The sequence below is a fragment of the Muntiacus reevesi genome, chromosome 16 (genome assembly GCF_963930625.1).
Source record: "Muntiacus reevesi chromosome 16, mMunRee1.1, whole genome shotgun sequence".
In the NCBI taxonomy this organism is placed as follows: Eukaryota; Metazoa; Chordata; class Mammalia; order Artiodactyla; family Cervidae; genus Muntiacus; species Muntiacus reevesi.
In genome coordinates this window covers 28,102,246-28,117,672 of record NC_089264.1, presented here as the reverse complement: position 1 = coordinate 28,117,672, position 15,427 = coordinate 28,102,246, and the positions used below count along the sequence as shown (strand labels likewise).

General features: G+C 38.5%; 1 protein-coding gene across 1 annotated transcript in view; it reads right to left on the bottom strand.

Annotated features, from left to right (window-relative positions):
* UNC5C (unc-5 netrin receptor C) overlaps positions 1-15,427 on the bottom strand; it is a 399,848-nt gene that overhangs the window by 59,996 nt on the left and 324,425 nt on the right. The window contains exons 6-7 of the mRNA XM_065907323.1: positions 13,588-13,755; positions 10,606-10,770 (exon numbers count right to left, since the gene is read on the bottom strand). Coding sequence (XP_065763395.1) covers positions 10,606-10,770; positions 13,588-13,755 — 333 coding nt within the window. The remainder of the gene's footprint in view (positions 1-10,605; positions 10,771-13,587; positions 13,756-15,427) is intronic.

The window sequence follows — 15,427 nt, the reverse complement described above, 5'->3', positions numbered from 1 at the left end:
CCTGCATCTTTCTTTCTGCCAGTGACCTCACACTAAGCCAACATATCTGATTTCTCTCACCGATTTCATTTCTTCTGATGCAAATATTCTTATTAAAAACCTCAAGGATCATTCTAAATAAACATGTCCAGATTTTTTTTTTTTCCCTTTTAGGTTGGCTCTTATCTAGCCACCCCATCAAGACTGCACTAATGATGTCAAAGGTCAGGTCTGTCAAAGACACTCATGGTCATTTATTATAATTTACCACTCTTCTGAGGGTTTATTTATTGACAGGAGCTTAAGGAACTCCAAATAAATGAATACATAAATCCTAGGACATGACAACAAAAATTGAAAAGAACATTTGCTTATCGCTGATGTCAGTTATCTAAATTGCCATGGTAATCTGTGCTCCAGTCTTCACAGGACCGTCTGCCACGCTTCACTAACTGATCCGCAGCCCTGCTCCTAGCGCTGACAATCATGCCCCTCTGAGAATGAACAGCAGGCAATGAACATCTCAGATACAGAAGCCTTATCTCATGACCCACAGAAAGTGATGAATAAATATCCAAAATTTAACTAAACAGTTGAGCAAAATCAGACTCCTAAATCAACTGCCCGAGAGTTGTCAACTGGTATTTTCTATCTGATGTGCACCCTCAGAAAAAGGATAAGTCATTAAATCCAAAGGCAATGATAATTCAATCCATAGTAGTTAAAGACATCTGATAGAAAAAGTCATGCAAAGTCCTGAAGTAAAGAGGCCGATTCCTAGCATCCATCACCCTACCTACTGGATTTTTAGGCAAAAAGAAACACTCAAAAAGCACAGGCCCTGCCCGCTGTAGTCTTGAGGAAATCTGTGCTTTGCTGCAGTTGTGAAAGCTGGTAACTTTCTCCATCCCCTCTGAGTCTCCTTTGCCTCCTTGAAGCTGAAGCCCTTGCACTTGTCCTCGCACACCAATCTGTCCAGGGCGCCATAGGTTTTCATCAGGTTTCTGTGGGCTAAAGTTCCTAACCACATCCCTACTTTTAAAAGCAGGAAAATGTTTTACCAGAAAGGAAGAAAGCAAAAGTAAACCACATTCATTACACCAGCGAAAGCAGAGCACTGTGCTGGGCAGCCAGTCCATGGACAGAATATTTATTTGCCAGCTGGGACACTATGCATATCAAAGACTATACAAATACAGCTATGACATCAACATCTTCCAAACTACAGAAAAAAGCACTCACTGTCTGACACTCACAATTATACTTTTCCTATCAAACTGCTGTGTTGACAAGAATTTCACTGGATACTGACTTGCACCTTCTCAAATGCCTACCATGGTGGTTATAAACACATCGTGCTAAAGACAAGAACAGACTATTTGCAAAGTAAATGGTTTCCTCACATTAAATCCCCCTGGGATTCTGGGGGCTCTGGCATGCAGTGAGTCCACACTACATTTACACATAGAGTTCTGCCACTTCCTCTATATGTGAGAATTAATGGAAGAGCAGGGTGACATGTAAATTTTTTAATGAGTAGAAAGTGCTAAATTTGCAGACTGCATAACATTTTAATTTCCCAAAGTCAGGAAGTTCACTGATGCAGACACAATTCCAGGCAGTTCTTGTTTGTAAATTGCAATTTCTAATTTGTCTGCTGTGGCATAAACCTTCAGCAAGAAGGAATAATTCTAAATTCAGATGTGAACTCTCACATATCCCAATGTGGGACTCCAATCTTCAAATAGGATTAAAAACCAAAGTCTATAGGAATAGCTGCAGCAATGTAATAATCTAATTGAATGTATTCATAAATATATATAAAGCACCATTTCTGGATCAAGTCACATATATATTCCCTTGACTGCTATTTTCAAAAGGAAAAGGTAAGCATGGATTAAACCATTTTATGCCAAGTTGACAAAGTAGGTCTTACTACAAGTCATTATAAAGATTATAAAAGTTAAGTTTTCAGGTCTAGGTTATACAACTGTGTGTAGTGTTAGTCACTCAGTCGTGTCTGACTCTGTGACCCCATGGACTGTAGTCTGCCAGGCTCCTCTGTCCATGGAATTCTCCAGGCAAGAATCCTGGAGTGGGTAGCCATTTCCTTCTCCAGGATACAATTGTATTTCAACATAAATGATAAATATGCTTATTGGCTCAACATTTTTGGAGACTGTCTTAAGTGCCTTTTTTTTTTTCCCTTTTGTACCTCTTTCCTGCTGGGTCTACAGTGTTCTCTCTCTCCAGAACCATTTTATATAAATCCTATCTCAAAACTATGCGGCAAAACCAGAAGCTACTTTCATATAGTCTTAGTAAAAGTTGCTCAGTCGTGTCCGACTCTTTGCGACCCCATGGACTATACAGTCCATGGAATTCTCCAGGCCACAATACTGGAGTGGGTAGCCGTTCCCTTCTCCAGGGGGTCTTGCCAACCCAGGGATCGAACTCAGGTCTCCCACATTGCAGGCGGATTCTCTACCATCTGAGCCACAAGGGAAGCCCAAGGAAAATGGACTGGGTAGCCTATCCCTTCTCCAGCAGATCTTCCCAACCCAGAAATCAAACCAGTGTCTCCTGCATTGCAGGTGGATTCTTTACCAATTGAGCTATGAGGGAAGCCTTTCATATAGTCTTAGAGATAATATAAAGACAACTAAGGGCTTCCCTGATGGCTCAGTAGGTAAAGAGTTCAGTTCAGTTGCTCAGTCGTGTCCAACACTTTGTGACCCCATGAACTGCAGCACACCAGGCCTCCCTGTCCATCACCAACTCCTGGGGTCTACCTAAACCCACGTCCATTAAGTCGGTGATACCATCCAACCAACTCATCCTCTGCCGTCCCCTTCTCCTCCTGCCCTCAATCTTTCCCAGCATCAGGGTCTTTTCAAGTGTGTCAGCTCTTCCCATCAGGTAGCCAAAGTACTGGAGTTTCAGTTTCAACATCAGTCCTGCCAATGAACACCAGGACTGATCTCCTTTAGGATGGACTGGTTGGATCTCCTTGCAGTCCAAGGAACTCTCAAGAGTCTTCTCCAACACCACAGTTTAAAAGCATCAATTCTTTAGCGCACAGCTTTCTTTATGATCCAACTCTCACATCCATACCTGATTACTGGAAAAACGATAGCCTTGACTAGATGGACCTTTATTGACAAAGTAATGTCTCTGCTTTTTAATATGCTGTCTAGTTTGGTCATAACTTTCCTTCCAAAGAGTAACGGTCTTTTAATCTCACGGCTGCAGTCAACGTCTGCAGTGATTTTGGAGCCCCCCAAAATAAAGTCAGTCTGTTCCCAGAAATAAACAGAAATAAACTGTTCCCACTGTTTTCCCATCTATTTGCCATGAAGTGATGGGACCAGATGCTATGATCTTAGCTTTCTGAATGTTCAACTTTAAGCCAACTTTTTCCCTCTCCTCTTTCAATTTCATCCAGAGGCTCTTCAGTTCCTCCTCACTTTCTGCCATAAGGGTGGTGTCATCTGCATATCTGAGGTTATTGATATTTCTCCCAGCAATCTTGATTCCAGCTTGTGCTTCTTCTAGTCCAGTGTTTCTCATGATATACTCTGCATTTAAGGTACCCTGCACGCAGGGTGACAATATACAGCCTTGACGTACTCCTTTTCCTATTTGGAACCAGTCTGTTGTTTCATGTCCAGTTCTAACTGTTGCTTCCTGATCTGCATACAAGTTTCTCAAGAGACAGGTCAGGTGGTCAGGTCAGGTGGTCTGGTATTCCCATCTCTTTCACAATTTCCCACAGTTTATTGTGATCCACACAGTCAAAGACTTTGACATAATCAATAAAGCAGAAATAGATGTTTTTCTGGAGCTCTCTTGCCTTTTCGATGACCCAGCGGATGTTGGCAATTTGATCTTTGGTTCCTCTGCCTTTTCTAAAACCAGCTTGAACATCTGGATGTTCACAGTTCATGTACTGTTGAAGCCTGGCTGGGAGAATTTTGAGCATTACTTTACCAGCATGTGAGATGAGTGTAATTGTGCAGTAGTTTGAGCATTCTTTGGCATTGCCTTTCTTTGAGATTGGAATGAAAACTGACTTTTCCAGTCCTGTGGCCACTGCTGAGTTTTCCAAATTTGCTGACATATTGAGTGCAGCACTTTCACAGCATCACCTTTTAGGATTTTAAATAGCTCAATTGGAATTCCATCACCTCCTCTAGCTTTGTTCGTATTGATGCTTCCTAAGGCCCACTTGACTTCCAGGATGTCTGGCTCTAGGTGAGTGCGAGTGATCACACCATTGTGATTATCTGGGTCATGAAGATCTTTTTTGTACACTTCTTCTGTGTATTCTTGCCACCACTTCTTAATATCTTCTGCTTCGTTAGGTCCATACCATCTCTGTCCTTTATTGAGCCCATCTTTGCATAAAATGTTCCCTAGGTATCTCTAATTTTCTTAAAGAGATCTCTAGGCTTTCCTATTCTATTGTTTTCCTCTATTTCTTTGTATTGATCGCTAAGGAAGGCTTTCTTATCTCTCCTTGTGATCTTTTGGAACTCTGCATTCAAATGGGTATATCTTTCCTTTTCTCCTTTGCTTTTGCTCCCCTTCTTTTCACAGCTATTTGTAAGGCCTCCTCAGACAACCATTTTGCCTTTTTGCATTTCTTTTCCATGGGGATGGTCTGGATCCCTGTCTCCTGTGCAATGTCACGAACCTCCATACATAGTTCATCAGGCACTCTGTCTATCAGATCTAGTCCCTTAAATCTATTTCTCACTTCCACTGCATAGTTATAAGGGATTTGATTTAGGTCATACCTGCATGGTCCAGTGGTTTCCCCTACGTTCTTCAATTTAAGTCTGAATTTGGCAATAAGGAATTCATGTTCTGAGCCACAGTCAACTCCCGGTCTTGTTTTTGCTGACTGTATAGAGCTTCTCCAACTTTGGCTGCAAAAAATATAATCAATCTGATTTCGGTGTTGACCATCTGGTGATGTCCATGTGTAAAGTCTTCTCTTGTGTTGGTGGAAGAGGGTGTTAGCTATGACCAGTGTGTTCTCTTGGCAGAACTCTATGAGCCTTTGCCAGGCTTCATTCTGTACTCAAAGGTGAAATTTTAAAGAATCCACCTGCAATGCAGGAGATGTGAGTTCAACTACTGGGTTGGGAAGACACTCTGGAAGAGGAAATGGCAACCTCTTCAGTATTCTTGCCTGAAAAATCCCATGCACAGAGGAGCCTGACAAGCTTTTTCACAGTCCTAAGCATCACAGAGAGTCAGACACAACTGAGCGACTGAGCAAACATACCTACACGGGCACACAGCACAACAGAACTTTGATTACCTTCTGGATAAGATATAGGATTCTATCATTTTATGAAGCAAAAATGGTCTAATCTGTTATTAATGTTAAGTTTTCTATATCAAAGAGATCAGATATGCATTTAGTTATTTTCTATAGTAATAATTCTCCGAGTCCTCTACCTTGTCTTACTGAATGCAATTGATAGTTTTAACGTACCTAAGAACTCCAATATTTGTTTTCTAATTAACAATGTGCTTATAAACCAATAATGCCTAGCTTCTTTCTGGGATAATAAGTGACTCTGATGATTTTGGATTACGACATAATAATGTTCTAATAAAATAACACCAGTTCCTGTAAGTTCTTAATTTGCAAGTAGTGTCTCCAGTATAAGAACCACTTTTTTTCAAATCAATGAGGATATGTGTGTGTGTGCTAAGTTGAATCAGACGTGTCCAACTCTTTGCAACCCTATTGAACTGTGGCCCACCAGGCTCCTCTGTCCATGGGATTCTCCAGGTAAGCAAAGTGGAATGGGTTGCCATGCCCTCATCCAGGGAATCTTCCCAACCCAGGGACAGAAACTTTGTCTCTTTGGCAGACAGGTTCTTTATCACTAGTGCCACCTTGGAAGCCCTAAAGAGGACATACCTCATGTATAATATATACTTGGCTCAGTTGGTAAAGAATCCACCTGCAATGTGAGAGGCCTGGGTTCGATCCCTGGGTTGGGAAGATCCCTTGGAGAAGGGAGAGGCTACCCACTCCAGTATTCTGGCCTGGAGAATTCCATGCACTGTACAGTCTGTGGGATCGCAAAGAGTAGGACACGACTGAGAGACTTTCACTTTCTTTGACATGTTATACTTCAGTATCAACTACTATGTTTGGATGGCTTTTGAGTAATAACTGTGGGCCTTTCTCATTCTATATTCCATGTGTGTTAAGGTGTGTACGTGAATGTGTGCACACACATGAGCCCAGCTGTGTCTGACTCTTTGCAATCCTATGAACAAGCTCCACTGTCCATGGATTTTTCTAGGCAAGAGTACTGGTGTGGGTTGCCATTTCCTCCTCCAGGGTATCTTCCTGACCCAGCGATTGAACCTAAGGCTCTTGTGTCTCCTGCATTGGCAGCTGAATTTTTTACCACTCAGCCACCTGGGAAGTCTGTGTTTTAACCTACCTTTTATATAATCACTCACTTTACCCTTCCTCCATGTCTTCTGAAAAGTTTCATGAGATCTACATCAGTTTACTAATTTTCTCTTTATCAAAAGCTGTCTCTAACCTGATCTGATTTTTAATCTTCCATTGAGTTTTAACCTCTCAATAAATTACCTTCCATTCGATTTCCCCCCAAATCTCTGTCATTTTACAATATTCTATTCTTTCACTTGCGTTTACATTCCTTTTAAAAAGTTTACCTTTTTATTGTTATTTATTTTACAGCCTCATTCAGCTTGCTCTAGGAGTCCATGTTATTAAAGTACCGACATACCTATTTATTGTTGCCAACTTTCCCTTGCAGCAGACTATTTATTCTCTTGGGTGATATAAAACTTGTATCATCAATTAATTTTCAGGAGTGAGTTATCTTTATCCTAGACCAATGCACTTAGGTTGTGGAAAAAACTCCTGAAAATGGCTTGCTGTTCACTTCTGCTGGTACTCCAGAAGTTTTACTGCTTATATAAATTACACATACTTTGCATTTTCCTCTCTGTACAGTATCTTAGACTTCATATCCAGAACTAAGTAAAGGACTGTGGTTTTATTGAAGTGAAGACTTTGTCTTTTCTGTACCATCAATTTTCCTGTAGCTTTCCTGGACTGATGGGTAAAAATTTTGAGTTATTTTTCATGGTGGGGGAAGTCAGTTATGAGACCCAGTTTTATTCAGGTTTCTTGCTTTCCACCCAGCCTCAGATCCAAAAACCTAACTCTCAATCCCTAGGACCTACATCCATGCCTAATGCCTCTCTTGGTTATTCTGGTGTCCACTTATACACATACTTCTTTAGATCTGAGTTTATTTCTGTTCTTGAGGATTTCTCTTTCTTTTGAACTTGATATCCTCTCTCTCTTACACACAGACTCCAAATGTGTTCATATGTCTTTTAAGTTTAAACATTTTATCCAATATTTCTAGATATTTTCAGTCAAAGGTGCTTATAATGAGGGGAATGGCTAAGGAAGAAATGTGTCCAAATATGATTATTTTGAACAAATTAATGAATAAACATTGACAGTAATATTTTTTATATATTTTATACTGTATTGTTCTTAAGTACCAATCTGGCTTTTAAAATATACAACACTACATTATCTATGTAACTCTGAATTCTACTGACATCCATCAGGAACTCTGAATTCTTCCTTTCTAGTAGTGTATCTACATCCAAATCACTTGTAGACAATTTTTAGTACATTCAGAGGTTGCACTGCCTCCCTAATTCAGTGGTAAGCAGGCTGGCTCTGAGATAATATTGCGATACTTATAAAGAGCTATTTATCAATGCATTGACGACGCTAAGTCTCAATGTAAACAAACATTAAATGATATTTTCTAATTATTAACTGCAGCTTTATAGCGATCTTTTCTTTTCCCATTCTTTTTCTTAGTTCAGAACTTGTCCCTCTTAAAAGCTTGGTACTTTCACTATCAGAAGCCTTTTGTTTTCCAAAATGAGGACATTATTTTTTTTGCAAGACACTGTCAGCATTGCTATGCTAGAAACAGCCAGCTTTGTAAACAGAAACTATAACTTTCACTGTAAAATACTACAATTATACAGCACAACTGTATCTGAGGTTTTTATCCCTGAGGAAATCGATAACAGCACAAACTACGACTATCTTTTGTACTACAGTAGATACAGGAGGGAGGAAGAAAGAGTTTATTGACTTAGTAGAGACTGTTACTATAGCAAATCAGAATTATAAAAGGAAACAGCTTTTTAACCGACTGATTTTAATTCAAACACCCAAATGTTCCAGTCTGATAGGAGACTTGATAAAGAAATAAACAACAAATAACCAGTATTGTAGCCTCATTTTCCTTCCTTATTTACACATACACACACCTCATGCCATCATACCCAATCATTAGAAAAAACTGTATTAATTCTGTAAGAAATAAGCTAGATGCTAAGGAAATGCTGGGCTTCCCTGATGGCTCAGCCGGTAAAGAATCTGCCTGCAATGCAGGAGACCTGGGTTCGATGCCTGGGTCAGGAAGATCCCCTGAAGAAGGGAGTGGCTGACCACGTCAGTATTCTTGCCTGGAGAATTCCAGGGACAGGGGAAACGGGAAGGGGTTGCAAAGAGATGGGCACAACTGAATGACTAACACCTTCACTTTCAAAGGGGTGCTATATCATGAAATTCTTAACTTGAACATTTCATACTTCGTGGGCGTCTCTGGTGGCTCAGTGGTAAAGAATCTGCCTGCCAACGCAGAAGACATGGGCTCAATCTCTGACCCTGGAAGATCGCATAGGGCAGCTAAGCCCACGTGCCACGACTACCGAGCCTGTAATCTAGAGCCCGAAGCCGCAACTACTGATCCACGTGGCACAACCATGCAGCCCTGCAGCCTGTGCTCCGTAACAGGAGAAGTCACCGCAACTAGTGAGCAGCCCACACAGCAGTGAAGACCCAGCATCAGCATAGCGAAAGATAAATGGATAGCATTTTTTCAAAAAGAGTATTTCATGCTTTTATTTGATATATGTCTTAATTTAGAACGTGTCATTGTGTGTAACTAATAAAAGGGCCAATGTTCCATCTTGTAGCATTGTACTCCTTGTTAAACCAGTTGCTTTGGGAATTTTAAAATATGCACAATGGAAGCGGAAGGCATTAAATCACCCAAAGCTGAAGGATAATACTGAGAAAGGGAGTGAGCCGGAGAGAAACTTCGAATATTGTTACTTTTCAATCACGAGTTACTTCATTCTAAACTAAAAGAATACTACCAAATTATAAAAGTGTTAAAAATAACTTGTGTGGTATGTTTCCATTTTAATCCTCAACTCAAACTAACACCTAGAGGAACAAATTCTGTATCTCTGGATAAACAGTTAGTAAAATAGCTGTATCCTTCTCATTCTGTGTTTTTGGTACAAATAGTGAGGTGCACAGTAGCTATCCTCAAATCACAACCAGAAAATATGCTTTACACTCAGTCGCAGCCTGTTCTCAAAGAATACCACGTACCACGGACAGAAAAACAAGAGGCCCATTAGATTTATATTCCGTGTCAGCAATGAGATTATCTCTCTAACTGTATTTTGAGTAAAGTTTCTTTTTAAAGGTCCCTGTAAGCATAGACTCTGGGAGACAAACAGAATTTCATAAGTGTGCTGAAAATATCTTATTCTTAAATGACAAATACAAATACTTCCACACAAATACATTTGATTGCTTGTATCCCACAAGCAATTTGTACTATGTTATAAGAAATGTCAATATTTGGCCACCATTACCCAAGATCCAAAGACAGCACATTGCTTGATTCATTCAACTGTACAGGTGTGATTTCAGAACAATTTTTAGTACCTTAATTCATGCCCATAAAAAAGATGGTTAATTTTGTATATTTAAGGGCTCCTCAGTAAGTATGGAAAGTATTTTAAGTATGGAAATCAAACCACCATCTCATTAAGAAAATCTAAGTAACAAAGCCATAAAAAATGTGGAATACTTAGCTTATAGCATCTATTATATTGCTGAACCCATCTTATATATCCATTCTAAAATTTACATTTTATAAACATGATTCCCTTCAGATAAACATTATAATTTTAATACAAACCCAGCAATTTCAAGGGCTTGTGAAGATATTCCCACTAAACACTTGAAAACTGGTAAATCTACCAGCAGAAATGTTTCCAGTCCTTGTACATGTATTCTAAACGTCATGGACATTGGTTCAGTAACAGCCATGAATTGGCAGTAAATAGCTTACTTTTTGGAAGTCGTGTGACTCTGAGGAGTTTGGGGTGCCCTTTTGGGCACTCTAATAAAACCGAGCAGCAGTTCCCTGCCCTGAAAAGAGTGACAGACCCTCTAGGGAAACGACTAAATCAGTTTTTGCTCATGGGAAGGCAGTACTGTGTGTGTCATTTGTTAACTGGACAGAGTTATTATTCATTCTGGTTTCTGGGAGATTCATTTTCTTTCAACTTTGGGAGCCCTAGTATTGCATTTTTGTTGTTATTCAAGGGATTTCTGGTGTGTGTGTGTGTTTTTTTTTTTTTAATATTTCCTTCAAAGAAATCCAGCGGTTAAGACTCCCCCCTCCCGTGTCTGCGGTTTGCAGACAGACTTACTCTGCATGCAGAGCCCGTCGGTGCAGTTCTTGGACTGCAAGACGAGGCCCTCGCAGTCCTTGCCTCCATTCTTGGGGGCGGGGGCCGTGCACTCCCTCCGGCGCCAGTGCGTGCACTCGGTCCCACACGTGGACCACTTGCTCCACGAGGTCCACCTGCCGTCCACTGCCACAAAAACAAACACACACAGCGACAGGTCAGCGAGAAGGAGCTTCCTGAAGGCAGAAAGGGGCAGGGCTCACGTAGAAACAAAGCATGAACACCGAAGGAAAGGCGCCACCAGGACGCGCTGCATTCACTTCAACTGCTGGAAGCTGCAGACGCTCTCCACGCATCCTGCGCGTTCTGCAGACTTTCCTTCCAAGAGGTGCGGGGCTAGTTCTTCACCGACCAAGCAAGCGAAGTTTAATGGGACACACAGAAATCAAAGTTGTCACCAGGAGTTATATAAAGGGAAACCCTAGTAGGGCCCCTTTTTCTATTAAAGAGGAAACTTTTAGGTTTTGGATTGAAAATTAGGGGACCTCTTTTTGGATCCAATATTCCCGTGAATAGTGCATGTGAATAGTGACAGTAAACCTCAGTGGGGTTAAGCAGAAGAGGTCAGGAGAGCGGGGGAAAAAAATCCATCCATTCACCTATCCACCCACCCACCTCCATCCTATCCATATATTCATCTACCTTCCCATTTATCTCTCTCTACTGCTCTATCATCTACATCTTATACACTCTTTCTAAGTTTTCATCCATGCTGCTTAATTCTGCTAAGATCTTCTGCAATGCCTTCCTGAAAAGACTATTTTCCATTTATTATTGAATATTTCATTCCATTATTTTATTTGATGATATACACATTTTTATTTTTGTTTTAAAAATAATATTTAAGCACATTTTTAATTTTTTCCTGTGATTCAGTCATTTGGAATAGACTCACTTTCTTCTTAATCTTGGTGCTTGACTTGTTAGTAAATTTCAGTGATAATAAGCTAACTCTATTTTAAAAAAACACACAATTTAAACCCTAACCTGAGAAAATATATAGTCAATTTCACTAAGGTGATACTTTAAATGCATTCTCTAGTGCTCGCTTCGGCAACACATATACTAAAATTGGAACGATAAAATGCATTCTCTAAAGGTTCTTACATAAATAAGAAGAAAATGTCAAAATAAGAGTTACACTAAAAAAAAATTCCCTGAAATCCATAAATAATTATCTAGGAATAAATGTAAGACAATGGCAAACATCATTTATTGAACATGCACCGTACATAACATGTTTTATCTACATCTTGCTCGAAATTAGACCAATTTTAATAGTCTGCGTAGTTTGAAGAATCTCTGTGATGTCATATTTAAATTACTGTGTAAATATATGTATTATGCACAATGTATAGAGATATAAATATGCCCATATGAAAAAATGCTGAAAGTATTATTATTTCAACTGTACAGAGTTAGCCACATAAATAACCCCCAACTATCTAGAGAAAAGACGTTTGCTTTGACCTCGACCATCCTAAAGTACACACACAAACACACATTTCTATTTTAACTAAATGCATGTATGTATGCATGCATGCTCAGTCATATTAGACTCTTTGTGACTTCATGGACTGTGGCCTGCAAAGCTCCTCTGTCCATTGAATTTTCCAGGGAAGAATACTGAAGTGAGTTCCCATTTCCTACTCCCAGGGATCTTTCTGACTCAGGGATTGAACCAGTGTCTCCTGTCTTGGCAGGTGGATTCTTTACCACTGAGCCACCAGCGAAGCCCAACTAAATGCTTAGTGTATTTTTAATTGTGGGAGTCAGTATGTAGATAGAATATAGAAGAGTACAAGATAAAAAATACTGAAATTCTTAGCTTAGCTAAGTGTCAAAGTTTGTTCCATAAATAAAAGCTCTTAAATGGGTTCAGAGTGGGATACTGTTTTGATACTTAGAAAATTAACATAGGAATTACAAAATTTAGATTATGGTTTCTCTCCAGTTCATTTCTCTAACCTATCTCTGAGAAAGATTTCATTTAAGAATAACCTGACAAAAGTCAGGCAAAATAAAGGCAAGTGAAGAATCTTTGTATCTAAATAATGAAAGTGATAATAGCTACTCCAAAGGAATACATTAATAATAATTTTAGCTTAATTTTTCAATATATTATATAATTAGACATTTTAGTAGGTTTTGGTTTTAGCAGATATTAACTTCAATTTACCAAGGCATAAGAGCTTGGGACAACATAAGAGAACACAGACAGATGCTCAGAGGCAAAGGGATGCAATCCTGTTATAGGTACCATTGTAAATAACTCAAAAAGAGATGACTAACATATAGACATGTTACCGTATGCATGTATAGACTGTTGGGTGATACATAGGGAAGTCTGGCATGCTGCAGTCCATGGGGCTGCAAAGAGTTGGACATGACAGAGCAACTGAACTGAACATGTATAGATAATAACTGATTGCATCGTATTTTCAAAATCCATTAGCTCGTATGTCACAAAGCTTAGACTTCCTTTTAATTAATTCCAAATGTCTTATTTGCCCTTACCCAGAAACTGACACCAAATGTCAAGTACTTTGCCTCAAACATTTTCTAAATTTCAGTTCCAATTAATTTTCTTGACTTTCTGAATATCAACGGTTGCTATCCTAAGTGTATGGCTTTTGATGCTGCTCAAATGCCTTGAATTATAAGATCCTGCAAACGTGGCTCCAACAGTTTTGTTGAGTAAAAAAGAGGGATTATGTTCCTGTATGTTTTTTGTACTATTTTGCATGTTAATGTAATTAATAATGTTAAGTACTCTTTTGGGGAAAAAGACGTGATTTCCCAGTAATGTGAGCATTGGAAGGTATGATGGATTTACATACTATCTATCACACATTAAGGTCTAGAATAAGCCTTTGTGTATATACCGTAAAACATTTCTAGAATGAGAAGATGCGTTTGGAATGAGGGCGCTGGTTTATTTACCTGGGCATAACGTGGTGCAGGCTATTTTTTGTACACTCTGCCCTTCACAGAAGGCACCACCATTGAGCGGAGCTGGGTTGGTGCAGGTCCTTGTACGCTTCTGATACCCCCGTCCGCAACGGCTATTACACACAGACCACTCTGTCCAAGTGGACCAGCCACCATTTACTGGAAGGAAATGATAAAACATGAATTAAATGTACATGCACACAGACAGAGATGCATAAACCACATACCAGACATGAACAAGAATGTTGTATCCCAAGGGACCATAAAAAATCAAGAGCTTCAAAGCTGGAAGAGACCTTGGATGTAATTTCATTCAAAATTTCATTACTACAAAACTAAATAATCTAAGCACAGGGATAAATAAAATGAATTATCAATACCTATCTACCTACTCAGAAAACAGAACTGTGTTCTCATCTCCTTAGCCACTGATGTTTTAAAAAACATCCTCTTACCTACTAAAGCTCCAAAAATTATTGATACCTTTGACAACTTATCTCAAATAATATGCTTATATCCTTGTACCAAGGTTGCAGGTGGCTATGAGGCATGGTAACTGATAAAATCATTTAGCTGTTCCTTAATAATAGGTGATTATTTATCTCTAGCATATATAAACTTTATAACCTTTCAAGAACTTTTAGTTTCATTAATAAGTGAATCTATTTTTTTAAAAAGTCTTGATAGCTGGATTTTTAACTAAGTATCTATTTGAATGAATCAGCAATTAGCTGATGTAACTGCAATTGACACATATTTTGTGTATAAAGACTATTTATGGTGTTTGATGGAGCTGTCAGTATAGATGTGATTATAAAACCTAACCATCTAGCACTATGTATATTATTAACCTCTAGATATTTCACTCTAGAAAATACTGATATACTCTCATATCTCAATATATGAATCCATGAAATTATTATAATTAAGCAATTTATAAAAAAATTATCTTCTGCTAGTTAAAACGTGCTACAAACAGTATATGCATCTACTTCTTGATGGTAAAGAAGTGTGTTACTCAGATAACAGAAACCTATATAGGGACATCACATGCCCATCATCTCCTTCTCTAGAATCTTACGCAATAGGGAATAATCGTGGATGTGTTATACATAGAGACACAGGCTGTTTTTCAGTGGAGAATTATTTTTTCCTGTATCAAGATAACAACTTTTATAAAAAGATTTACCTTTATTTTTTTGTATAAAGATATATAAATGAGAACAATTTGAAAAAAAAAAAAAATAAAATAAAAAAATAAAAAAAAAAAAAAAAAAAGAGAACAATTTGGACATTCAACAATAGGAAAATGGTAAATGTACTATGTTCACGAGATTGGCTGCCAGGCGGCTATTAAAGATGCTGCTGCCTGTGTGCAGCCCTATGTTCGTAGCGGCACTGTTCACAAGAGCCCAGACACGGGGACAACTCAGGTGTCTGTCAATAGGTGAGGGATAAAAACGATGAGGTACACATATACAGGAGAATATATAATATTTAGATAGAATATATATAATATATAAATATATTCTATATAAATATATAATATATATATTCTATATAAATATATATTATATATTATTAAATATATATTCTATATAAATATGTAATATTTATATAGAATATATAAAAAAGGACAAAATAATGCTATTTGCAGCAACATGGCTGCAGCTAGAGATTATCATACTAAGTGAAGTAAGTCAGAAAGAGAAAGAAGTTAAGTCAGAAAGTAAGTCAGAAAGGCAGCATTAAAGCATCACATACTAAATGAAGTAAGTCAGAAAGACAAATAGCATATGATATCACTTAAAGGTTGAATCTAAAATAAATA